The sequence below is a fragment of the Pagrus pagrus genome (assembly GCF_965226575.1).
Source record: "Pagrus pagrus genome assembly, chromosome: 2".
NCBI classification, from domain to species: Eukaryota; Metazoa; Chordata; class Actinopteri; order Spariformes; family Sparidae; genus Pagrus; species Pagrus pagrus.
Genome location: NC_140186.1, coordinates 24,933,942 through 24,960,271, shown reverse-complemented (window position 1 = coordinate 24,960,271; position 26,330 = coordinate 24,933,942). Strand labels below are relative to the sequence as shown.

The following is a 26,330-nucleotide window of genomic DNA, read 5'->3' as shown; positions in this document are numbered from 1 at the left end:
GGCAGTCTCGTGCAGCCCGTGGACCAATCAGCGACCGTCCTGACTGCAACGAGGGACCGCAGTTGAGTGGGAGATGGCGCCCAGCTCGAAATCCGAAAAGGACGATAGCAAACAGAAAGCTCAAAGAAAACACAAAGACCATGTCGTGAAGCTTCTCATGCGTGGGAAGGTAGGCACGCATCTACACAATATGACACAAAATACGAAGAGGGTGTTTCAGACACAATGCAAGGTTGCTTCAGTGAAAGCTTCCCTGTCTTCAGTAGCCTCTCTGGCTAGGTTAAGCTAGCTGCTAAACTGCTCGGAAGCTAACTACGGTCTAATGGCAAGCAGGTGGCTAATTAGCTAATGCTATAAAGTATGTAACCATTGAGTGTGCCCTGCTTTCTAGCAATGCTTCACGGCATTTGTCTGTCTTGTTGTGGTTTGTTAATAGGCCCATAGGCATCCGGACGTAGATGAACAGTGTTAGCATGCTAGCTATTAAAGCCAGTGGTAAACACCTTCATATTGAAAGCTCAATCGACGTTAGCTTAGGTTAATCCTCATCAGCAACTTGCAGGAACCACCAGCATATAGCTGCAACCTCAACCTTCAGACTTTACGTTAATCATTAAACCGTTTAACCTTACAGTCAACTGATCAGCTGTGTGTGTGCTCCATCCTTTTAAATACTCAAGTGTGTTGTTACTGTGCAGGACATTGAATGAAGCTGGATTTTCACTGTGGTTTGTTCTGAATTCAGAGCAGTCACCAATGGAAGGGCATTTCCATTAACACTGCAAGTCCTGTATCTTTTATAAACTGTTTGCACTGTGTATTTGTTTATTCCACTTTCTTGCCTGTTCTGCAGCTATCAGGACAGTTTTCTCAGCGGCAGTTCACGAAGCTGCCACCTCGAGTGTGTGTCCCATTAAAGAACATTGTCAGCGAGGAGTTCCTGAGAGCAGGGTCAGTGTGTTTACTTAATGGTTTGTTGCCATCAAGGATCTTGTCTCATACAGCGGACTGCAGTACACCTTCTTTAGCTCAAACATAGCTGAGTGAGCTAGTGACCATTATGTGAGCATTCACCACGTGTTAGTTGTTCAAGTTGAGACATGTATGACAGTGAACTGTCTGTTTGTTTGGTTCCAGACATATCTTTCTTGGCTTCACCAAATGCGGCCGCTACGTTCTGTCCTACACCAGTGACTGTGGAGAGGATGATGATTTCTCTTTCTATACCTACCATCTCTATTGGTGGGAGTTCAACCTACACAGTAGACTCAAACAGGTAAAGGAAAGGAAGTGTTCACACTTAAAACACAATCACGCAGATTTACAGACGGTCCAACAGAGGACTAATTATACGCGATACCGTGTCCCATTCCATTTACTCCTTTGTCTCATGTCTGTGTTGTCTCTTTAGGTCCATCATGTACGTCTGTTTGCAGGAGAGGAAATCTACAGTGACCTGTACCTCACTGTGTGTGAGTGGCCAAATGACCACTCCAAAATTGTCATCTTTGGCTTCAAGTAAGGAATAATAAACACATCGATCAGCAGTCATATGGAGCTGATTCAGTTTAAGCTGGTATTATGTTATTGTAGTTTTTAGTTAATGATAAGTAATTTTTGTTTTCTACCAGCACACGTAGCTCAAGCTCTGTTCTGATGAACTTAATGATGAGTGATGAAAACAACAGAGACATCTACATCACCATTGCCTCAATGCCTCCTCCTAAACCTTGCTCACACTGCTGCCCAGTTCCTTCAGCAACAACCATACGCACAGGTAAAAACACACACACACATTACGTTACTATTCTCACCGCCTCCATCTCTCTCTCTCTCATCTGACTTCATGCTTTTCTCTCCCCAGGAAGTGGTGAGTGTCTGGAGCATGGCTATGTGCTGAACAGCAGGTACCAGGTGGTGTACCCTTTCCCAACTTTCCAGCCAGCTTTCCAGCTGAAGAAGGACCAGGTCATCCTGTTAAACACTAGCTACTCTCTGGTGGCCTGTGGCATCTCACTCTGCCCAGGTAACACATATACGCCAATAGTAGACTAAGCACATTGATTTAAACATGTCTGTTTCATGTCACTAAAATCATATCATTTGTTAGACTTTGTCAGATGTGATCCAGTACATAGGGGGTAGAGAGAAAAATAGGTCAGATTGGGCCATTTTGTGGCAGATAAATACTTTTCCATCTGTTCTTAGTTCAAGCTGTGCTCAAACATCTTTCAGTTTGAAAGAGAGACTGAAGTGAAAGATATGAAAAAGACCACTGTCACATTGTCACTTGTCCTCCATGTCGGTACCCAATCCTGCCAGCTGCCTGATCGGTACTGCGCTTGTGCAGCTCTCAACAGAGATAAGAAACTAGCGATATGTGGCACTCCTTAGCAACCTCCATCATCAGCTCCAAAAAGAAAATGTGTCTAATTCAGAATATTATTGGATGTAGTCTGAAGAGGTACACAGTACCTGTACCTCTGCTACTTCCTGTTTTCCCTTTTTCCAGCGCGTTCTTGACAATGAGAGACCAGAAGGGAAAAAAACAGCATATACACAGTAATTTAGGTGTAAAAATGGTACAAGATGCACACTGATAAAGGTGAACGAACAGTTGTTACTCCTGATAGTCATTTTCAGTCTCATTAAGATTAGATAATCCTTTATTGAACCCAAGAGGGGAAATTTGAGTGTTGCAGTAACACAAGCACAGCAACACAATAGATAAATATATGTATATATAAGTATATGATTAGAGTAAATCAAATCAATCAATTGTGGCACAGATATATTACCCACAACTAGTGTTATACCTACACTAATTGTGAAATACCATCTTAAACAAAGTGAACAAGTGGTGAGTTTAGTAGTAGCAAGTCAGGAGTACAGTATACGTAGTATTTTTAATCCACACCTATCAGGATTTTTCAAGCTGACATTGTTAAGCCTTGTTTAGGTTATTTTTCCTTTCCCTCTCTGTCTCTTGCAGGTAAACAGGGTCAGACATCACAGATCCTTTACACAAAGAGAGCGGCTCTGTCAAGTCAAGCCTCAGCTGCTTTTTCCTCCACCTCCTCGGTCTCTGCTTCTTCGCTACCTCAGGGATCTCCTGAAAGCCGGCTGCCACCTAGCAGACCTGCTCCAGTTCCCTCATCTCCGAGCCAGTCACAAGCAGCCGTGCGAGCCCGGGAGTTCGCTGCTGATCTCTTCAGACGGGCCCAGGGAGGAGGAGGAGGAGGTAAAGAAAATGAAGGCCAGACAGAAAAGAGAAAAGCTGATAGTGGTGAAAAAGAGGCAGCACGTGTACCAGGAGACAAAGGGATAAATGCAGAGAGGGGGAGAGAGGAGGAGGATTCTAGAGAGAGGAGAGAGGAGGAGAGACGGACTAGTTTACCACACGCGTCAACATCGACTGGGAGCCGCAGTTTGCCACAGTGCACTGAACAAGTGATGTCTCCTGCCTCCACTTCCTCATCACCGTCATCCCCTCCAACTCCGTCCTCATCCCAGGAGGCTGGCCCCAGTGAGCCTGGATACGTCAACTATTCACGCCTACAATACTGCCTCCAACAGCCAGGGGCAGCAGAGCAGAATACAGGAGGTGAGAGGAAGAGAAGGACACAGAGAACAAGTGATTTAAAATGTCTTAAGCTGCTGACCAGTGTTTTTCCTCTCTGTTTCTGTCTCTCCAGGATATGAAGATGACAAAGTTCAGCTTCCTTTCACAGTCACTGACCTTAAAGGACGGAACCTGCAGCTCGTCACCGGGCCACACAGCGGACAGGTGTGTGATGTGCCAGTGTATCTGTGGCTGTACATTTAGAAACATTGGAATATAGCCACAACATTTCAACCAGGGACAGTTGAAGAGTATTCACTGATCATCTCATTACAAAGCAATATTCTTCTGGGAAACCCTGGGTCCTGACATTCACGTGGCTGATCAGTGTATACGTGAAGTTGTCCCACCTGTCCTGGAGATACTGGAATCAATAGTCAATAATCAACTGAAGGCATTTATCTAAAAACACCGCTTCATTCAGGTTTTACAGATTGTAGCACCATCTCAGTTGTTCAATGTTTTATATTTATTAGATTTCTAGATAAAGGGGCTCTTAGGAATTTCTGTGTTGTGCTGGAAGCCAGTCATCAGTTTGTGTGAAATGACTTCGTAAACTAACGTTAGCTTGCTCTCTGTCTGATCAATCTGTTTTAGTTCCTGTCTCTTTAAGAACTGTTTTTTGTTTTTGTTTTCAGGAAAGGAAAAAAACAAAAAAGCATTACTGGTCTCCTCTAACTTAAAAGAAACAAGTTTTAATATGTGTGTTCTCTTGCAGAGTGTGTGCGTGGAGCAGTTGACTCTAGACTTTGAGTATCTTATCAATGAGGTGATTAGGAGCGATGCTGCATGGGCCCCACAGTTCTGCTCATTCAGCGACTATGATGTTGTGATATTAGAGGTCAGTATACACACACACACACACACACAGTACTGTATACTTGCACTATATATATAATATATACATCAATCCATTCTTTAATTTGTTGCTGCAGTAAATTGATTTTTGGCTTTCGTATATCTTAGCTGAAAAAACAAGTAATTTGAAACATTTTGCATTTTATCTGGAGATAATGTGTGTTTGACATGTGTCAGGTGTGTCCTGAAACCAACACTGTGATGATCAACATTGGTCTGCTGTTACTGGCCTTCTCCAACTCAGATGAGGAGCACTGCAGGTACTTGTACTAAATAAACCCAAAGCCTTCTCCAGCCCTTTATCTGCCATTTTCCTCAGTGACAGCTAAGTTTGCTTTTCTTTCTTTTTGTTCTCAGGCCGAACACGTACCATTCCAACCTGCAGGTCAGCTGGGACCTGAACACAGGTGTGTGTTGCACCGTGGGTGTCGGTGACCTTACAGAGGTTAAAGGTCAAACCAGGTGAGCAACTACTGGCACCCTCTCTCTCACACACATCTTTCTGTTGATCTCCCTTTTTTCTTGCTTTGCTCTGTTTAGTTCTGCTGTGTTAAAGGTGTCAATCTTGATCTCTCGTCAGTGGGAGCGTGTGGAGCTCTTACAGGAAGTCCTGTGTGAACACAGTGATGAAGTGGTTGGTTCCTGAAAGCAGCTCCCGCTATATTAATCGTATGACCAATGAAGCTTTACACAAAGGTGAGTTATATACACATTTGATACATACAACTCCAGATCTGTAGCAGCTGAGGAGTGTTTTGTGTACATGATAATTGAATGTACTTCTGCACACAGTTTAATACAAACATACCGCAAGTGTTACAAGTATTAGTTATGTTACTAGCACCTTTTGCTCAGCAGTCCATGCTGTGTGTAGATGTTATTTATTTGTTTGTTACTTACACCCATTTTCTCATGTTATGTACCAGTGTTTTACCAATAAAGATTAATCACATTTAGATTTGTCAGAGCAGGAAAAAGTGTATACAAGTGTGACGAATAACATTAATCGCTGATCTTTTAAGCATTTTGCAAATCCATTGATGCAAGAGAAGAAGAATTCTGCATAGCACCGACAGGGAAGCAGAGCATTGTACTGCTAAAGGGCACTGACAGCAAGACGTATTTTAGCCACCTAAAACAAGGCACATCTAAAAACATATGTATCCGATTAAGTGTTAAGTGCTATAAGTGCTATATTTTGAACATTTTTGATGCTTTACATTGCTGCACAGACGGCACTACATTCCCTCGACCATATAACATCCATATTCCTACACACAAGCCCCACAGGGGGAGAGCTGATGGTCTTCTACTGCAGGTAACACACTGACTAGGGATAAGTACCTCATACAACCCGACATCAAAAGACCTGAAATATTACTTTAAAGGGACAGGTCACCATAAAATCCAAAAACACATATGTTTCCTCTTAACTGTAGCTTTATTTATCCATCTAGATTGTTTTAGTACGGAAGCCCTAAAGGGCCATGCATTCATACATTTTATTTCCTCCGTTTTCCCGTGATAACGAGTTAATTTCATTTGTTTTCTCGAGATCTCGAGTTATTATCTCGAAATAACAACTGCTGTTTTCCCGAGATAACGGAAATAATGGAGCCAGATTGCACTGGACTTGTGGCTCTCAAAGCGCCAAAAAGTTCATTTTGAAAAACTCAACAGCAATGTCTCTTTCAAGAAATCATGACCCATTTACTCAAGATAATCCATAGAACTTGTTGTGAGCAGCTTCAGAACTATTTTCTTTCTACCAAACTACACCCGTCATCTGTATCACTAGGCAGAAGGAAGGGTGCATCTATTCATTGAAGAGAGTCTAGCTAACTAAGATAATTAAGATTACAGCTCAGCTTAGAAGGGTGCCATTAATGTTTACATCTTTTGCTGTCACGAGCAAAAGCCTCTTGTCCAGTTATTGTTCTCAGGAGGTAGTGCTGTGTGACATTCTTAGCAACAGGCCAAAAGAAACCCAGACATTGTTGTGATACGCCCTTATGTTTCCTTGTCTGAGGACAAAGGTCCCAGCCACTATTGGAAGTTGTGACAGAACTTGTTTTTGAGTGTTCGTGCAGACCATTGTGAATTTTAATTCCAGCATCACTTGTCTTCTCACCTGTAGGCTCGTCCCTGCAAGTGTTGGCAGATGTTGACCGATGTACCTGGATCGTATTATGAAGAAAGAAGAGGGCCACAAGTGTCAAAGCAACAGAAACAAAAGCACACACAGATACAATTCGACATGGCCTCGTCCTCAGTTTGGAGCTCGACCTTAATCTCAGCAAAACTGCACATGTTGAGTGACTGTGCTTTGGTAAAATGTAGATAAAACAAGTGTCAAATTGAAACGGAACCAACAACGCTCTGGATGAAATACTGTACAGATGAAGTTTTTTAGGTGGTCTGTGTTTAATTTTACAGGTATCATCTTTTTTGTAATTGTGTACTGTATTGTTGCAACCACCAAAACCAAGAGCTGGACTGAATCAAGGCTTAGTTTTTACGTTTTTGTTTTTATACATAAGAGCATACTGTTAATGTAGTGTGACTGTTTTGGTTTTGTGTGTATGTGTGTGTGGGGAGGGGTGTGTGTGTACATATGCAATATCTGCACCTGTGTGGTGATCACAAGAGGATTTCAACCAGAGAATATGTGTGTGTATGTATGAGTGTGAGCATGTTTAATGTGTATGTAACATTTGAAAGGTTCTGCTGCTTCTGAACAAGTTGTTTCCTCACCTGGCTTGGACCAGTTCAGTCCAGCTGTGATGACTGATGTGATGATAAGGTTGCAGTATTTATGAGACAAACTGAAATCAGTACTGCATCACTTGACTCTGAACATCTTATTTTAAACCTATGTTATGGAGGTAGAGGGTTGTCAGAATCACTTGCTCACCACGCCATGTTTGCAGGCATTGAAGTAAAGACAATGTCCCATTGGGATATTTTATTAAAATAAAAATGTTCAAACATTTGCTGTGCATCTTTTCTATTCAGAACGGGACACATAGATACTGAACCACTTGTTAAAGGATAAATTCACCCAAAGATAAAAATTATGTTATTATGTAATCACCCCCATGCAGATAGAAAGTTGGTTGAAGTTATCAGTCCACAATACATTTCTGGAGCTTAACAGCGTTGCAGCATTCTCGTGAACCACCTCGCGTAAATTAAATTCCAGGTCCGAATTACAGTCTGTAAGTTTGCTTTATTCTCTTGAATTGCTAGATATTTCTCTCTTCACGTCTCTAAAAGTATTCAAATAAAACATGCAAATGATCCAGGCTTCTTTGGTCAAACTGGTTATGACTGCAACATTGCCCACTTTAAAGGGGCACAGATTTTCCATATTAAGTTTAGTTTATTAATCACGAGGAATACTACTCAGCCGGTAAACACAGATTATGTATTGTGTGGTTCTCGAGGAGCTTTCTAAAGTTTGAAAAAAATAAACCAGATCATCTCATTAAGGCTAAAGCAACATTACGTAACTTTTTAACCTTAAACAGCCTTACATACATGTTTACTTCAACATACAGGTTTTCAACACATAACTATGACTAATGAGTTTTGTCTGTAGTTTGCACCTACACAAGCTGTTATAGACCTGGGATTTGTATTTATGACAGTGGCGTTGCACTCAGAATGCCAAATTCTACACAATGTTGTTTTAACTGTGTTACACATATTTTTAACAGATACTTAATTGCTAAACTGGAGATTTGAAGTTTGACAGAAGGGTGCATTTCGTAGGCAAACAATGTTATTGTGTTGCATTATGTCACATAGAATCCATTTTTCTTCCCTATATCTCTTTTGTGAGTTTCCCAACCCTACGTAAGAACAAAACTGGAATACCAGATTAAGGGGGAATAAGCCAAAGAGGTTGTGATGTGGTTGTGCTGAGAAACAAAGAACAAACAAAAAGCAGAGGTGGTCCCATGAAGAAAAAGATTCGGGCACAAGTGTTGGGAGCAATCACATCCGTTTAGTTAACAGTGAGAATAAAGCTACAAACGTTGATCACAGATTTAAGTACAAAGGTCTTCAGAATAACATCAAGAGGACCCCATTTTATAAAAGGATCAGCAGCACAAGGTAAGATCAGAATCCGAGTCACAGTTTTTATAACTGTGACATTGCAGTTAGATTTTGTAAATATACCCATGTTCTCTATTAAGTGCTCTTTGGTGGGGTCTGGGAAGTCAGACCATCGTGGACGACATCCCACTACTACCATTATAATTTCAGTTTTTTCCTTTCAGTCCAACAACTGCTCACACAGAGAGGCTGCAGGTTGAGCATGTGCTCTTTGGAAGGGTTCATCATATTCACATGCTTGGTCCATCATCGTCATCATCATCATCATCATCACAATAAAAATATAGCTCAATAATCTGGATGGTGGACACACCACGACATATTTCTTAAGGCAATAATGGTTAACAACATACAAATAGTTTGGATATATGACAGCGTTCACAAAAGGTACATAATATAGGTTATCTGCAAATGGTTCAACATTGATACCCAGAAAATAAACATCTACTTTCACACTACAAAAACTTTGAGATAGCTGTAGCTGGTACATGTGACTGGTACAAAGGCTTCCATGGATACAGTGCAGTAAGTGCTGCTTGATTGGGTGGGATAAGCTTTTCAGGGTAGTCGTCTGTCCAGTATGTGTGTATGTGTGTGTGTGAGCAAGGTTATGAGCTTCAAAGAATGGACGGATGATGAATACATAAAAGTATGAAGGGATGAGGAACAGCAAACTGGGCAGAATCATTACAACGAGGCTCAACTGTCTCCGTCTCGGATTTTCTTTTTTCACAGCTAATAAAAGTTCATAACAACACCAAGACTACTTCACAGGACCTTCATTTATTAATTCACCGATACAGAATAGATAGAATACAAGCTTTGTCAGGCTAGAAATCTCTCAAAGGCACGGGGTATCAGTTAATTGGCCAAATTCATGAGGAAAAGACATAAAAAAGTAAAATATGGCATCCACAAATAGCTGTCAGTGCCAACAAAGTCCGTGGTGCAGTATCATTCCAGATGCTACTCTGAGGTTAAAAAATTTAAATTTGAGACATTTCATTAAAGTCCAGCTCCCCTGCATAGTCACTGCTTTAAAAGGCAAGGTGAGTGATAGTTTTGAGTATAGAGTACAATGAAGAACACTGGAGTCTTATCATCTCTCCACAGCAATCAGGTCAGTGGTTAAGGCGGGGCAGGAGGGAATCAAGAATATATATATATTTATACTGTATACAGTATAGCCTAGGCTGGAGAGGAGTGGCTACTGACAGCAGCCACTGGATAGACAGGGAAGGCACAAGAAGCGAGCGAAGGGCTGTAAATGATCAGGTGAAGGCAAAGAGGAAAAGAACAGCAGCACACAAGTACGAAATACAAATTTGGCAAAGGGCTCTCCAACTGTCTCACATGCTCACACACACGCACGCACACACGCGCACACGCACACGCACACGCACACACACACTCAACACCAAACATCATCTGTTTGCAAACCAGAAGCATACACAGGATGACATGAGAATGGGATGACATGATGTTAAACTTAAAGCAATAGATGTGTGTCAAGTGTGTGTGATGAGTGACTAAGGTGGTGTGCTGTGGGTCTCGGTCAGAGTGTGCAGATTCAAACTCGTCCTGGGCTGCTTGGCAGGCGGCTCCATCGGCTCTTTCTCGTCGACCGCGCTCAGAGAGCTGGACTGCAGCACCAAATCTCCAGTCTCGTCGTCGCTCTCCTCTTCCTCATCCTCCTCTTCTTCTTCTGATAGGCAGAGACATGACATGTCCTTGGCACAAAACTTACAACTATTCGTGAGGAATTGTTGTCGACATGATTCCAAAAACAGCATAAACATGGCTAAAATGTTTTTCTTTTCGACCTACCCTGACTGATGCTTAACAGGATTGATTAAACTGAGAATTACAGAAAACGGTAATGCTTCATTTGTTTATATTTGGCGGACCCTGCCACCTTTATAGCTTTAACAGTGTTCTGAGACCTTATTTTCCTCTGAGAACAGCTTGTTTATTCAGTTATGGAAAAAAAAAAAAAACATATTTCCGAGTTTGTATTGCCTCATTAATATTGTAAATATTAAAATTCTGAGTTTGAATTTCTTCTCCAGTTCTATTAATGTTAATATGCATCTTATTAGGACTTACAAGGGTCTCATTACCCATTAACTGATGGTATTTACAAGGACCTTAATATAAAGCGTTGCAGAGCAAACTGTACTAAATTGAACAATTGACATTGAATCTTGAATTAATAAAGCACTGTTTAGCTGATTGTTTAGGTCTCTGATTTATTTTGGAGGTCCTTGAAAGAATTTCACCCCCATCTGTCTCAGTCTGACAGAGAGACTCAGGAGGGGAAATTAAAAATATGTGTGCGCAGTGAGAAACACACACTTGCATTGAATATATTTTTGTTGTATTGTCTTGACATTGACACTGATTCAGTGTAAAATTTAAACATTTTCAGGAACATAGGAGACAACCTTAATTGCATCTTTTTAATGTTTTAATTTTCATCCTTCACATCTGATATGTAAGTAACTGAAGGTGTCTATAATGTGGTCAAACAGTTCTTAGATGTAAAAGCAGAAAGAATTTCAAGATTCAAACATTTATGATTATAAATTTCTACCACACTTAAAGTACCTTTCTCTGGGTCCGGTGAGATTCGGCTCTTGATTGTGCTGGCAAACTGAAACACACACAGAGTACAGATGGGACGTTTACAAACATGTATCATCATGTGCAGACTGAAATATGCAAGTGGCTCTATGTGAACACATACTTCTCCCATGACTGCAATGGGTGTCACTCCTTTAGCCTGGGCCACTCTGTGTTCGATCAGGTAGTACATGTACTCATCATACAGCAAGCGGATCAGGTGAAAAGAGCCAAAACTGGCAGCACTGCGCAGAGTCAGGTCACGGATTACCATTGAACTGGTGAGAAAGCAGTGAACAAATAGAAAATTATATTTCACGTAAAACCAAACATTCTTATCTTTGTCATGTTTTTCCTTTGCCCCTCACCTATAGAAGGACCAGTTGAGCAGGAAGACCTTGGCAGCCTTTGGGAGGGCGACAGGGTTTTGCTCATAGGGCTTAAGTGCCTGAGTGACAACACTATCCAGCCATGTAGCCCACTGCTCCAGAGAGTTTTGCTGCTGCAGAGTCATTTTAAAGTCTTGCTCCAGCCGCTGCACCACACGGTCTTCACATTGACACACCCAGGATGCCTGCTCCTGAGGGGGACAAAGGTGGACAGCGTCACAGTTCTGCTCTAGTTCAACTAAAACACCAATTCAAAGTAATAGACTGAAAGGAAGAGAGGAAGGAGAAAGCAAGAGAAAGCAGTACAAACCTGTACGTTAGTGAAATCAACCCGGTTGAGGTCTGAGAGCATCTGGTTGATCTGGGCTGAGTTCTGGAGGACGGCTCGAGCAGCTTGGGCCAGGTGGTTCAGGCTGGTGTAGCGGCGCAGCGTCTGGGAGAATGAGCCTACACACACCACCTGAAAAGAGCAAAGAAGGAAGGAGGCACGATAAGGTCCAGTTTACAGTTGTAGCTAAAATACATGTTGGGTTTTCTGATCACTGGAAAATAAGTAAATGCAATCACCAGAAGTAAAAAGCTAAAATAAGGCTATAAACGAAATACATTGCAGTCACAACACTTCAGCGTCACCACCACTAAGCATCAAAATACACTATACCATACACAATGTACTATAAATTAATAAATCTAAAAGTTGTAAAGACCATATTTCAGATATTTAAAGGAAAACCCAAGTGCAAGAATGTGAACATATTTCTGGGTTTTAGGACTCATTCCTGAGGCATGTTGGAACATCAAGTCTCTAGCAGTAACAGAATTTACATATTTTTATGGCTACTGATGGCCAACAGGCACATACAGACATACAAAGCTGTTCAAAATGTACATATTTACCGGGGAAAATTAGAAAATTTAAAAAACCAGTGACAATCCTGGTTCTCCAATTATGAGAAAATGTATCAAAATCATATAAATATGAAAACCACCTGGTCAACAGTTCACTATGCATGCAAATGATAAAGCACCATGTTATTGGCCTGTTGTTTTACCAGAAATTTTCTGACCGATGCCTATATGACATTTTAAAGCCTTTATCGGCCGATAATAATGACACTGATGATGCACACTAAGACACGACAAGGATACAATGAGAACCCATCAAATATATCTTTAAAAAGGTCACTTTATAAGATAAATTATCATACAATACCTTTATGCGAACCATCTCTTCTGGGATGTTCATCATGGCACCTGTCAACCAGTTCTCCAGACTTTTGGCGAAGTTACGGATGGCCTGAGTTAAGGCACCTGGGAGAGTAAAGATGGTGATGAAGAGGTGAAGTACAGGTGTGTAACTGAACGTAAAACCCTGAATTTGCCCCCCGGATTTAAAAATCTATTCAGAAAACCTTTTCAGGCAGGCGTACTGCAAATCAGTCTTGATTGCCTCACTAAACAGTTTTGTGTACAGGCCTCTTTCCAGCCTTATAAACTTACTAGGGATGGGTCTCAGTACATCAGGGATGAGCATCTCCACCAGAGTCTGGTAGAGCAGGTTGTCGCACTCTCTCGTCCACTGCAGCACTGGCTCGAACTTGCACAGCACCACCAGACACGATTTGGGCAGACGCTTCTCTGACTCATTGTGCCTGGAGGAGAGGACAGACCATCACACTCTGTAGGGGTATTTCAATCATCCGATTGTTGGAGTGTGTTGTTGACACTTACAGGTTGAGTGATTCTGTGTCAATGCTCTGGCTGAACCTCCAGAAGGATTTCCACAGTGTCTCCACAAGAGTGAACTGAAGGTTGACCATGACGTCCAAAATGGCCTACGGGGATCACACATAATATCACAGGGGTGTCTAAATCGCTGTCATGCTTATGGTGTCATGATGACTGATGACATTTTCATGAAAGAGAATGATTAGTTCCACTATAGTGTGTTTTTGCACTTAAAGGATAAGTTCAATGAAACTTCAGTCATTTAAGTTCAAAGTAACAAAACTTCATCCGACTTTCCAGCGGCATGGGGGCGAGTAGATTGACAGATGACTTAATTTTCATTTTTAGTTGAACTCATCCTTTAACATTTATGTCTTATACAACAAGTTCACTTCAACTTTGACATCAGAGAGCTGTCTGTTATTAAAGCCCGGTTTTGACAAATACATCAAGGACCATGTATTTATTATAATAAGCGTGCGTGTGCAGTCTTTGTCCATGACTGCCTACCTCACAGTGTTCTTTGTAGAGAGTCTGAAAGGCCTTGAGGTGTTCTAAAAGGATCCCATCGGGCAGAGTTCGATCTTGGAGATCAATGTCCACAAAGTCAGGCAGCGGCCTTGATGCCTCTACACAAGATACAGCAACAGAGGGAGCAAATAGAAACAGGAATTTCACGTGTCAGACCAATCATTCCATCTCACTTCTGTTACATACATTTGTAAAATGATAGACTCTGTATTGCAAGAAATAATGTTGAACAGTCTGCAGAGTGCCGGTGTTGCTCACCCAGAAACTGCTGATACTGCTGCACCTGCGCCGAAATATCACAGAGCGCAGTCGCCTGCTGCTGCCCTATCCCACCTGATGTGCCATTGGTGAGCCCCTGTGTTTTCTGAACTGGTTTTAGCCTGTTGGACAAATCACCCACCAATCAGGGACACATAGAGAAAGAGTCTCAGCACTTACAACAGGCTGCAGTAACATCCTAAGCAAATCAGCCGATACATGTTGTTGCATGATCTTATAGACAAAGACACAACAATATGTCTGTGTGTTTGTGTGTGTACAGATTTCCACCACAGCTAGAGGGCCACATGTGTATACCTGTTTTTCTGTGAGAAAGGCTGCTGCCTCATCGCCATGTGCTGTTGTTCATCCATTAGTCTGAGCAGAGGGGAACCAGATTTGATCCTCAGACCATAGTAGTGGTACTTTGAGTTCCCTCTGTAACACACACATGAAAAGTTATGACAAAGCCCTTAGATAGTCATGCAAAACCAATGTGTGTGTATCTGTGTGTGTGTATACCTGGTCCCTAATCTCCGCGTACGTAGCCCCATGAAGACAGACCTGATGAGTTTGCCAAAGGATGCAGCATTAACAGGTTCTAGTTTCTGCTCCTGGCAGTGCAGCAGGTAGTGGTAGTAGAGGGTGCAGCGAGGTAAGCTCACCCCCTCCGCCCCCTCGTAGTTATCACACAGCCACTGCACCTGGAGGATGCGGCCAGTCACAGAATTAGATTTTCTGAACTGTCATGTCTTAGATCATCAACCGATAACCATTTTTCACTTTGAACTTAAGTACTCACAGTAGCGGGGGGGGCACGAGAGTTAGGGCTGGCGTAACTCTGTCCTCCTCCACCTGCTGCTGCGGCTGCTGCTCCTCCTCCTCCTAACACATAACCTCCCTGAATGACATAGCCCCCTCCGCCCGCAGCAGCTCCCCCGCTATTGGCTCCTGCTGTTGCCACAGAAACGGGCTGCGAGGTCACAGAGCTGGTGATGTCTGACTCAGAGCTGGGCGTGGCCTCGTAGTAGGTGGAGGTGGAGGCAGGAGGGGTCTGGGAGTAGAGGGGCGAGTCCGAGAAAGGGTAGGTGCTTGATCGACTGGACAGGAAAAGACACACACACACACACACACACACACATATAAATGCACAGTAAGCACAGTTGTGTGACAGGAAAGTTGCAAGGTGTGTGTGGACATGAGATATGCAGCAGGTTCTGCTCTACTCACATTGTGGAGGTGGTAAATGTTGTGTCTCCTCCTCCATCCACATACACCTGGCCAGAGTACACATGCTCCACCTGTAAAAACCAAGCAAACAGGAGACTTAAAGCTGCATTTGTTGATTTTTTTTGCCACCTGCGGGCAACAAAACAAGCTGTAAACACAATAGTACATATTATTGACATATTATTACCATATTAAGCTGTTATGACAAACATGTTAGCAAATAGTTGTCTATTAAGATATCCAGCAGACATGGTTCAACATTAGTATTCATTCAGAGGCATGTTTGTGTCCATTTGATGAATGTAAATCTAACATCCACTCTCCCTTTGGCTCCGTTTGTGGTCTCCACCCACTCTTGTGGGTGATATCTGGCTTTTAGTTGCTTAATGCTTCACTATGTTCACCAGCTATTCACTATATAGGGATGGGTATCATTAGGATTTTATCGTAGTTCTATTCTTCATCTGTACTCCTATCGGTTCAAAATAATTTAATACATTATTGTAAAAGAAAAACAAAAGACTAAACTCAGAGCAGGAATAGAACCAAATGATTTAAACATAACTATATTGTTTCTAGAGCAACAACAGTAATATTTAAACAGGAACTCAATAATATCTCAGTGGAAACAGACGTAAATGTAAATAAAATGACAGATAAACTGATAAAAGAGCTTATCAATACTATTTCATAATTAAGTCTCTGTTTAATACCGGGTTTCGGGACCCATATCTAGTAGCGTGTAATGGAATTCTAGAGCTTTTTTAGCAGCAAAAGTTGCCTGGTGCTGCCCAAATAATGAAGTTGGCATATGTAAAAACAAAAACAATGCACTGAATAATGCTAAAACACTCCATACAAGTTAAGTCAACTGCACAGTTAAGGGCAGGGTTTGGGTTATAATCTGAGTTTCCTGTTTTTTTTTTAAATAACCTACAGGACTGTCTATCGAATATATTTTATAAAGATAATATTGTTGGTGGTACATGTAGTAGCTTTGCGCAACATTCTACTGGAACCCATAGTGGCTTGGTCATTCACAAGAGAATGTGTTGCGTAGTTCTTGTGGCAAATGTCCTTCTTTAAGTCTGTTTATATTACTATAATTCTACAATTCTGAGATAACTAGTACTTTACTTGAGTATTTCCTCTTTCTGTTACCTTCTACTTCCACTCCCACTTTTGAAGAAAAATACTGTACTTACACTCCACTATATTTATTGGATAACTTTAGCTACTTTGTAGATTACATGCTGCATCAGAGCCAAACTAGTACATTTTTAAATTCTTTTATTTGACCAGCATGTACAAATATTCAACAACAGAGTGTAAAGAAATAGCTGTGTTAAAATGATGATGTCTGTGTATTTTGTTGAAGAGATGTTAGCCTGCTAACCAGCTAGCCCTGGCCCACCCCAGTCCAAAAACAATACTAGTGGTTTAAACACTAACACTCCTCTGGTCCCTGAGAAGTCCGAACTGCTAGCTGCACGGCTAACTAAGCTAACAAGCTAGTGGCAGCTATAGTTAGCAGCAGTAAGCGTTTATTCAGGTGATATGCTGCCCAGTGTGTGTCAGAGTATGAACTTGATAGGTGGCCGATTCTTACATACTGCACCTTTAAGACTTTTACTCAAGTGCTATTTGTATGGGTGACTTTCACTTTTACCAAAGTAAAGTAATGCTTGTTGGTAATGTATTAGTGACCCCCACAGATGTATGATTTTATTCCCTGTGGGTTCATGTACTAATCAGTTGCATGGATACAAAACAATAGATTAGGTTAGCTTAATCTTTAAAGGGGGCTCTATGTAATAATATACATGTATTTATCACTTTTAGTAGATTTTAACGTGACCTTCCCCGTCTCTCTCGGTGGGGACGATTTGTTTCAGATGTTTAATGCTTCTGGACTTTGGATTTCTTTGTGAAGTACTTGCACGTTCTCGAGTCCCTCTCTCTGCTCTGCTAATAGAGAGCAACAGTAGCTACGTTAGTTTAGAAATGCAGTCCACTAACATTAAACAGGAGGCTTCCAGCACAACACAGAAGTTCCTCAAAGCCCCTTTAAAAGACATCCAGCTAAAAAACAAACAGCAGCAAGCAGAGAGTGAAACTTGACAAATAAATATCAACCAATTTCCTTTAAATAGCACTCATCAACAGCATTTCTGAAATAATGTCTGACAGCTCATTATTATCATACATTTATAGAAGTCGTTGACTGTATGTCTTGGTAGACTTGATAGTTTGAAGATGGGAATTGAGGAATACACCCTGGAAAACAATGAAGAGCCAAGGACGTATTCTTCCATTAAAGACAAATGTTAGTGTTGGTCAAAAACCATCCTAACAGCTCATTCACTCACACAGGTAAACAACATGAGTTCAGTGTTCAGGTACATCTCAGTCAGCCTGAGGAGGCTGTAGTGAGAGTGAGTGTTGAAACGTGAGGTATGTAAAAAGACATGCATCCTAAATCCCTCTCTTTCTCTCTGCTGGACAAAGCTGTGACAGATGCATGCATAATCTCATTTCACTAACTCAATGTATTTATTATATATGATCTTACATGGAAACAGGAAATGTTTTGTGTGTGTGTGTATTTACCTCCTGGTTAATGTGCACAGACTGCAGGTTGTTGATGTGGCCAGTCTGAATCCTCTTGGCCGCCTGCGACACCGCTTGCAACACTGACCTCTGCTGATGAGTAAAGCCACAGTGTCAGATAAAACTTTGCTCAGCCATCAGTTGTGACTTGCTCCCACACGGCTGAAAAACAAATCCATGCGGTTTGTGTGCATCTTACCTGCTGGGTGGTCTGCACTGGTTGGACCACCTGAGTTGGAACGCCAGGGGCAGATGGGCTGGAGTCTGACAGGCTGTCGTTGGAGTGAACGGAGCCCTCTGTGGATGGAAAGAAGTTTCATCAGATGATTGAACAAATATAAACAAAAAAGGTCAGCCACCCTTACCACAAGTTGAGTACTCACGACATACTGCTTCCAAATCGTAATAAAAACCACCGCAGAACATCCTGCAACAAAGTTTTTATTATTCTGTTCAGCTCAGGAGAGACTGATAGTGGGGAGGAGGATGAGTGCCTGTCCAACTCTCCTTTCATCTTTATATCTTGCATGCAGGAGGACAGCCTTGGACAGCTAATCTCCCCAGATGGAGAGAGAAATCACCCCATCTTGTAAACATGCAGATCAGATGAGAGAGGGAAATGAGAGATACATGAGGGATGATGGATAGAGGGAGAAAACAGAGGACAGAGGGTGGACGGGGGTGAGCGTAATGTTCACTTCCTTGTACTCTTCAGGTGAGGTAACTGTTTGCACTGTCCGGTTATGCCATTTATCGCATCTGGATTTGTAAAGATAAACAGATGATTGTTTTTATGCCCTGAAGATATTTTTTAAGAGGGGTATTTTACAACAGCAGCTTCACTTTATTCTGATGACTTTTGGAGGTTAAGGTTCAGCAAGTTCAAATAATATTTACGAAAAATAAAGATTCCAGAGTTCAACAACAAACACCAACCACTGAGGATTCAGCAATAAACAGTAAAAGATAGTAATTTGGTTTGTTACAAATTAAGACAGGATTGTTTTAACGTTTCTCATTTCTCTCTCATTTACCATTTAAAATTTGTTAGATACAAGAGCCAAAAAGGCAATGTTAAGACATCAATATGGGCTCCGGGAAACAGTGATGGACATTTGTGTTTTCCTGACATTTGACAGATGAAATAGGAAATTAATATTAACAAGATTTGTAAATGATCATGAAAATAATCCCAGATTTAGCCCCAACTATGTAGTAAACGTAAATTAGAAGATTTTTTTTACTTTAACTTTAACTGGTAAAGTCATGATGCCGCAAAGTGTGCTCTTACTTAAAATAGATTGGGCTACCATCCGAATGGCTTCCTCACAATCTCTGCTGCAAAATTAATTAATATTTAGCAGAAATTTTCCTCTTACAGTTACTGATATTATGAAGTCTTGGCTGAACAGAAAAACATTCATTTTCCTTTTGATATGTTCCGATTCTGTTTTGTGATGTCCAAGAGAAGGTTGCTATGTATTAAAACCTTTTGTCTGTGCACAAGGCTGCACGATATGGTTAATGATCATCATAAGTGTAACTTATTTTAACTGTTGAAATAACACTGATGTGACATTTGTTGAGGTCTGTACCTGACAAACATGTTTTCCTGCATCTACAGAACATGTTATGTAGACCAGGGCAGCATTACAGCACTTCATTATTATACTCTTCAGTCACACATTTTACCTTTATCAAAAAAAGGATGCAGCTTCTTACTCATTCTAGCCTAGTACCAAATGTGAAAGTACCATAGCGTCAGTGTACACTCTTACAGGAAGCAGTGTTGCTAAGTAAGAAACCGAGCTCATTTTACTGCAGATCATGTTCAAGACATGAGGGAATGCCAGGTTTTACTAAGCGCAGTTATTCGGCTAACTTAGTTTTCCTACTTCATGAGAATGAGACAAGCCCTGGGCCTGTGAGTCTCGCTCTCTGGGTGAGAGTGCACAGTGATACTTGATACCAGCAGGCAAAAAGATCTACTAATAGACAGCCCTAAAATAAACATACCAGTGTTGGGGTCAGTTCTCTCTCATTGCCACTGGTTAAAAGCACAATTTAAAATATTATAAGATTTCTCTATGACTGAGCATTTGTTTCTTTATTCGGGATATGTTTTGAAAAGGCAATGGCCAAAATTGTTTGGAACTTTTATCCTGAAAAAGCTTCGTACCGATATACTACATTAAATACGGTGGATACTGGCTTATCTAATTTTTTCTTTTGTACCACTGCAGGAATTGTGAACTTAAAGCCATGTCAGAAAAAACAATGTACCACCAACTCTTTGACAGCAAAAGCAGCACAGTACAAGAGAAGTCAGGTTTCATCCATCAGCTCCCACGTTTGGGACTCTGCAGCCTAGCAACCAAGTCCATCAGCTTATTTAGTCCTCATAATATATGCACTACCCAACCAGACAGGCAAACTACATTGGTGGTTTTTTATCCTCGTGGGCCTGACAGTAGATCTCCACTTCACTTGATTCCAGCCATCATATCAGATGGTTTTAAAGATGGAATGAATAGCTGTAACCTACATGACCAAGAAATCTGAACTAACAAACACCATCACCATAACTATAAGCAATCATATACAGATGTATGCAATCTCTGTCAATCTCACTGGAATTTTTGACCAGCTCCAAACTACGCACAAATAACCATCTTTAAAGTCCTGCTGTGCTGATGAGCAAGTGAAATCTAGGCTTGGAATATAGAGAAAGAACATGGCTGTGCATTTGATGCTCATTTAACTGTTAAAATGATTACCTAGGTAAATTAATATGGGATGAACTGATTACAGTGCTATTATATTTTTATAGGTTATTGACTTGTGGTGCTAGTTACAGTACTTTTAGAGTAAAATCAATGGATCTGTTAATTATTAGTCTATAAAGTGTAATGAAAAGGGTGAAAACACCAAGGTGACATCAAATGTATTTATGTCCAACCAAAAATCCAAAACCTAAAGATTTAGTTCATCTCTTCAGTTTACAATAACTGAAGCAGAGGAAAGCGGAACATTACGCTATTATCATAACTGTTGACAATTTTCTGTTGATTTGTTGATGGATTAATTGTTTCATCACTATTTGACAACGCTTTGGGTTCATTTCTTTATACAGTCAGTTAGGTATGCACAATATTAGAAAAAAGTCATTTTCTTATTAGTTTTTTCTGAAAATTTAAATAACAAGAATTTTCACTAGTGGATTTGAATAACTCTACTTTGCCTTTGAGTCTGTGAATTCCTGTAATAAGCAGCTCATAGTCCCGGTGCTGGTTAAAATTTAAAAAGTTACATATTTAATTTTTACGACAATGTAAACATTAGGGTTTACTGATCACACAGACTTGAATGTACCTTCCTCCTTTATCTCGACTTGAATTGTGTCTAACTTTAGTGGGTCATAACACATTGGTTATGGAGTTGATCTGCAGTCTCAAGATGAGACCAAATCATACTATGCATGTCGTTTTTTGGTGGCCTGCATCTGACTACATAAACATTGTTTTTAGCCTAGCCACTTCGCATAGACTTCTGCCTCTTATACTTGACATTGCACTTCCTGCGATGTGATTATTGCACACGTGCACATTGCGATATTGATGCTGACACCCTGATGGGGCCTGGCAACAAAATACATTCTCTGCACTGTTTGGTAACTAGAATCCATCACTACTGTTTCTTACCAGACAAACTGGCAGCGATCCAGCCTGTTGCTCACACCCTCGATCCAGACTTGCTGGTCAAGCTAAAGCTTGCTCAGCCTGCACGTCATATCATGCCCTCCTGCAGCCTAAATAGTGTGTGTGTGTATGTGTGTGTGTGTGTGTGTGACAGTCATTCACGAGTATCTCACCTGTAACAGTCACTATGATGTACTGAGGCGAACTGCCCTGACCATTACTCTTCTGGATTTCAGGAGCTACGTAGTGCTGCGTGGGAGTGGTCAGAACCACAGCCTTCTGACTCTGGGCCTGGGTGGGTGGTGCTTGAGAACAAAGTGCATCCTGTCCTGTTTTTGAGGCAGCGGCTGATTGGTTAGCCGAAGCAATGGTTCCAGAGGTTGGTGGGATCTCGGACAGGAAGTGTGCCGTCTTTGCCGAGGAGGGTGTGGTGGCAGCAGGTGTTGCTATGGTTACTGTGTTGGCCTGCTGAGGCTGAAGGTCCTCTGAGTATCCAGAAGTTGCCATGGCAACCAATGCTTTGAGTAACTAGTTCTCTGTGGATAAAAAGAGATGGCACTCATTAATGGAAGGAACACAGTTGTTGAAATAGTATTACCCTGAATAACACTTATATTTATCATAATAACCTTGATTTTAATGTTTCTATAATATATTTTTTCATCTTTTATTGTCAATTTTCATCTTTCCTTCTATTTTTTCTCAAACTATGTTTATTGTTGTGCACCAATATAGCAAGGCAAAATTCCTTGAAAACGTGAAAATCTTGAAAATAAACCTGATTATTATTCTCTTTTCTGGCCACACAGAAACTCACATGTGTGCAAGTGTGTCGAACACAAACCAGAGGAGGAAGTAGGGCTTTTGTCTGAGACTAGGCAGTAGTCTAGGGCTTTTCCTGTTTGATTCAGTATGAGACACAGTGCGATCTTAAGCACCGTAAAGACAGCAATGGATTCAATATTCAAAATACGGTTTACTGACTGACATGGTGTTTCAAGTGAGATTTAAACAAAAAAACCAAAAAAAAACCTGACGACTAACTAAAGATGAGTAAAGTACGACCCTGGACATTCCGAGATATTACGATCTGCAAATACAGTCATATTAATCATTGGACCCACTGTCAGTCAGGACGTTAGGCCATCCCACTGGAAGATAAGCCACTCCTGCGTGAACCAACACGGCAAACAAGACAATCAGATGATCATCCGCTGCACACCGTGTCCACGGGAGTGACCTGCATGCAATGTCAGCCCAAAAACTTTTTCAAAGTCACAAAAAGATTGTGAAACACACTAAAATCATATCCCAGCATTTAAGTTAGTACTGATAAACGATTTAGTAGCGTGAACGCTTTCGTCTTCTTCTCTGCCTCTCATGTTTCTGGATAGCTCGCTTGAAAAGTGAGTTAAGAAAGCGAGTGTTTAGCTTCCCCAGCTAGCAGCCGCTCACGTTGGGTTGTGACGTTAGAGCGAGCTAGCCAGTTGCTTGTTACTTCATGTCAGACAGTCGGTAAATGTATAGCCACGCCACCAGTGGCGTCTCAATACGACTGCACGGTAATCGAAACCGCAAGAAACACCCTGAAGATTCTGACAAATTAGCAAAGAAAGTACGATTGGCACTACAACACAGCCGCCATCTTGTGCTCTTATCAAAGATCTGACATCGCCATAACAACGTTAGGAAAGAAGCTCGCGACCACTTTCATCATCACCAACACACGCGACCACTTTCAACGACTGTACAAACAAGAAGCATACGTAAATAATTAAGACAAAATGAAATGATAATTCTTATATATTTGACTTTTTCACCTCTAGTTTATCCCAGTATTGTCCTTTTTAAGTCGTTCAAGTTTTTTCTTTAGATTTACGTTGTTATTGTTGACTCCCGTTGCTTGGTTCTTGTCGCCAGGACTACCGTGACTATGGCGCCTTCATGCCTTCACCGGGGCAACTGTTGCTACCCTCTCGTCATCGCCCCGCCCTACACGAAATGCTGATTGGCTTACTTGGGAGGTGGTTGCAGCGTCGTGTGAAATAACCGATCGTTGATTGGTAGACAGGGCGTGTCTGTCACTTTCACCGAAGCCCGACGTCAAATGACCACTTCTTCTGTTACTTTTCTGATAGCTCAGAATGTCAAGCAGAGAGATGGAACCCGTGGGATGTCGCGTCCTTCACTTCATTCATGTCTCATAAAGTGTTTCTACCGCCGCTTGTCTCTGCTTCTTCTATATGCTCATATGAGTAACTACTAAAGTACAACATTCAGAAGTTCACAATTGATTTGAGTCACACTAGTATCACCAGTTGAAATTTCTCTGTAGTGTGTGTGTGTGTGCGTGTGTCACATGTTGTGAACACTATAGTCATGGGCGTAGATTTCAGGGGGGTTGCAGGGGACACATCCCCCTCAATATTTAGGACATAAGCGTTCATCTCTCACCAAATCATAGTAGCAGAGGTGGTGTTAAAGTAGGCCTTTCTGTCAAAAAGTATCAAGTTGGGGCATTCTAACGGCAGCTAATGAGCAACAAGGTAATGTTTTTCGAGTTCAACATTACTCTGAAGTGTTGTTCGCTACTTTGCTGATAAATCTTAAGGTAATGTTGCCTGCCAAAATCAAGAATGGGGAGAAGATGGAAGAAACCTCAGGAAGAGCCACAGAGGAGGATCCCTCCAGACATGCAATAGATGTCGCATGTACAGAAAAGAACAGCAAAATCACAGTTTACAAGTTGCATTGACAGACTATCTGATACAAATTTATAATATATGTAAAGTGTGTGGATGCCCAAAATTAAAGCTTGCTAGCTAGGGTAGCAGCAGAGCTGGTTAGTTTAGCATTGGCTACGCAGCAGTCGTCCAGTCAAAAGAATGGCAGCATGTGATTTTCTGTGTTTGACATTTGAATTTCATCAATTGGACGTTACACAGCGGTGAATTTATACGGCATCATACGGTTAGGTTAGAAGTTGATATACAGGATAATAAATATTTGAAAACAATACAGAATGCTAGAGAGCAACTACATTATATTCTAGTATACAGTATTTTGAATTGTCACCTGTGTTTCTGGTCTTCACATTAAGCCACTTCCACCACAAATTGTTGCTAAACAGGCACAGGTTGGCGTATACAAATTCACCAGATTGCAGGAAATACAGTGACTGGTGGTTTTCGGGGGAGGAGCCCCTTACCCCCTGCCCAATATCTGTTGAAATGTAACCTACGCCTTTGACCCTAGTTATCCTTCGCATGAATGGATAGTGATCTCCATCCAATGCACGGAAGAGCAGACAATGAGAAGGAGATTGTGCTGGTGACACAGCACAACCCAAGTGATGCAAGGGACAGAAAGGCCAACAAAAGGTCACAGGTGATTAGATAGCCAAGAGCTCTGTTGGCATCACCTCTGGCATCATTCGCCACTTAATCGCAATTATTCTTTTTCTCTATCTGCATTGTTGCCCCTAAAGGTCTTCGGTCTTATCTCTGGGGATGACGAAGAGGGCCGGTGAGTTGAGGTCCTTCTCTGAGATGCTGAGGCCTATATAAGGTTTGAGGCTGTCCAGAAAGACACACCTCAAACAATTTTCAGCCTTTGAGACACCTACAGCATCTTTTCACTCTCGCCATGTGGAAGGCAGCAATCTTGACCCTAGGCTTGCTGGTGGCATTGGTGGACAGGGTACGGTCCAATGAAGGCCACCCCTCTTTCTATGGGGTGAAACTGTGCGGAAGAGAATTCATTCGAGCTGTCATCTTTACCTGTGGTGGTTCTCGCTGGAGGAGAAGCTTGGGAGACTCAGGTAAGAGTGTGTGTGTGTGAAACTAAGGATGCGCCACATTTTCCTCAAAAACAGTCAAAGTGTAGTATTCAAAGACTTACCCTTGCTTTTTAGCAGCTCTTACTGGAGAAGACGCCTTTGACCCATGGAACACAAATGCCATCTCTCAACTTACCAGTGAGCAGGATCCTGCAGAGTCCCAAGCATGGAGAGATCAAGCATCGAATGTGGCATCTGTGGCAGCTGGATTCAGCCGCTCAGCTCGCTCGCCAATCTCAGAGGAGGTGCTGGAGGCTCTACGAAGTGCAGACAGGAAAGGACGGGATGTAGTGGTCGGTCTGTCCAACGCCTGCTGCAAGTGGGGCTGTAGCAAAAGTGAAATCAGTTCTCTGTGCTAAACCTTGTTTTTTTTAAATAAACACATTTCTTGTCAGTAATGCAGAGCTCTACTCCCCACTACTTTTCATAAGTGATTAGAATTCTTAAAAGTCCACATTTAACTCACTGTTCATGTGTTTACTATTGATATGGAAATGTTTCGGTGTTCTCAAAACTTGATCTATATGTTTAATAAAGCTTTGTGTACTTACGAAAGTGTCTGTTCCTCTTTCAAACCCCCCCCCCCCCCAAAAAAAAACTAAAATGATGTTTCATGCTGTTAGAACACTTCCACTTTTCCAAAGCCTTGTTTCCGAAATAGTTTCAACAAGGATTTTGAAATCAAAGGAAGTGGTGGGGACTATGAATGCACAACACAGTGTGGTGTGACTCTGTGATACTACAGGATAAGACACTGTGTGTAAACATATTTACAAGGCACTGAAATCTTGAACCACAGACCTGCAACATACTGGCTCTGTGAA

The 26,330-nt window shown here is 41.5% G+C and overlaps 3 protein-coding genes across 11 annotated transcripts; 2 read left to right on the top strand and 1 right to left on the bottom strand.

Moving 5' to 3' along the window:
* The first annotated feature begins 31 nt into the window (after positions 1-31).
* On the top strand, positions 32-7,473 carry dcaf15 (DDB1 and CUL4 associated factor 15). Its single transcript, XM_084381533.1, has 13 exons — positions 32-169; positions 854-951; positions 1,138-1,276; positions 1,412-1,518; positions 1,632-1,777; positions 1,865-2,026; positions 2,993-3,604; positions 3,696-3,787; positions 4,341-4,463; positions 4,658-4,740; positions 4,838-4,942; positions 5,061-5,176; positions 6,618-7,473. The coding sequence occupies exons 1-13, from the start codon at positions 74-76 to the stop codon at positions 6,671-6,673; spliced, it is 1,935 nt and encodes a 644-aa protein (XP_084237659.1). The 5' UTR covers positions 32-73; the 3' UTR covers positions 6,674-7,473.
* Positions 7,474-9,369: 1,896 nt separating this feature from the next.
* Positions 9,370-25,733, bottom strand: rfx1b (regulatory factor X, 1b (influences HLA class II expression)). Of its 8 annotated transcripts, none has more exons than XM_084381476.1 (18): positions 25,643-25,733; positions 21,842-22,204; positions 18,170-18,267; positions 17,971-18,063; positions 15,361-15,431; positions 14,933-15,230; positions 14,653-14,834; positions 14,449-14,568; positions 14,131-14,252; positions 13,852-13,970; positions 13,345-13,448; positions 13,114-13,265; positions 12,827-12,924; positions 11,924-12,073; positions 11,593-11,804; positions 11,349-11,502; positions 11,210-11,255; positions 9,370-10,307 (listed from the first exon to the last, which is right to left on the bottom strand). In XM_084381476.1, the coding sequence occupies exons 2-18, from the start codon at positions 22,173-22,175 to the stop codon at positions 10,132-10,134; spliced, it is 2,529 nt and encodes an 842-aa protein (XP_084237602.1). In that variant the 5' UTR covers positions 22,176-22,204; positions 25,643-25,733; the 3' UTR covers positions 9,370-10,131. The 8 variants fall into 8 exon arrangements, with proteins under 8 accessions (XP_084237602.1, XP_084237606.1, XP_084237604.1 ...); XM_084381480.1 differs by lacking the exon at positions 25,643-25,733 and adding an exon at positions 23,686-23,755; XM_084381478.1 differs by lacking the exon at positions 25,643-25,733 and adding an exon at positions 23,548-23,642.
* On the top strand, positions 23,884-26,003 carry rln3b (relaxin 3b). Of its 2 annotated transcripts, XM_084381545.1 has the most exons (4): positions 23,884-24,214; positions 24,924-25,055; positions 25,156-25,488; positions 25,582-26,003. In XM_084381545.1, exons 3-4 carry the CDS (start codon positions 25,314-25,316, stop codon positions 25,863-25,865), a joined length of 459 nt encoding a protein of 152 aa, XP_084237671.1. In that variant the 5' UTR covers positions 23,884-24,214; positions 24,924-25,055; positions 25,156-25,313; the 3' UTR covers positions 25,866-26,003. The 2 variants fall into 2 exon arrangements, with proteins under 2 accessions (XP_084237671.1, XP_084237672.1); XM_084381546.1 differs by having other exon boundaries at positions 23,884-25,055; positions 25,585-26,003.
* The last annotated feature ends 327 nt before the right edge of the window (positions 26,004-26,330 follow it).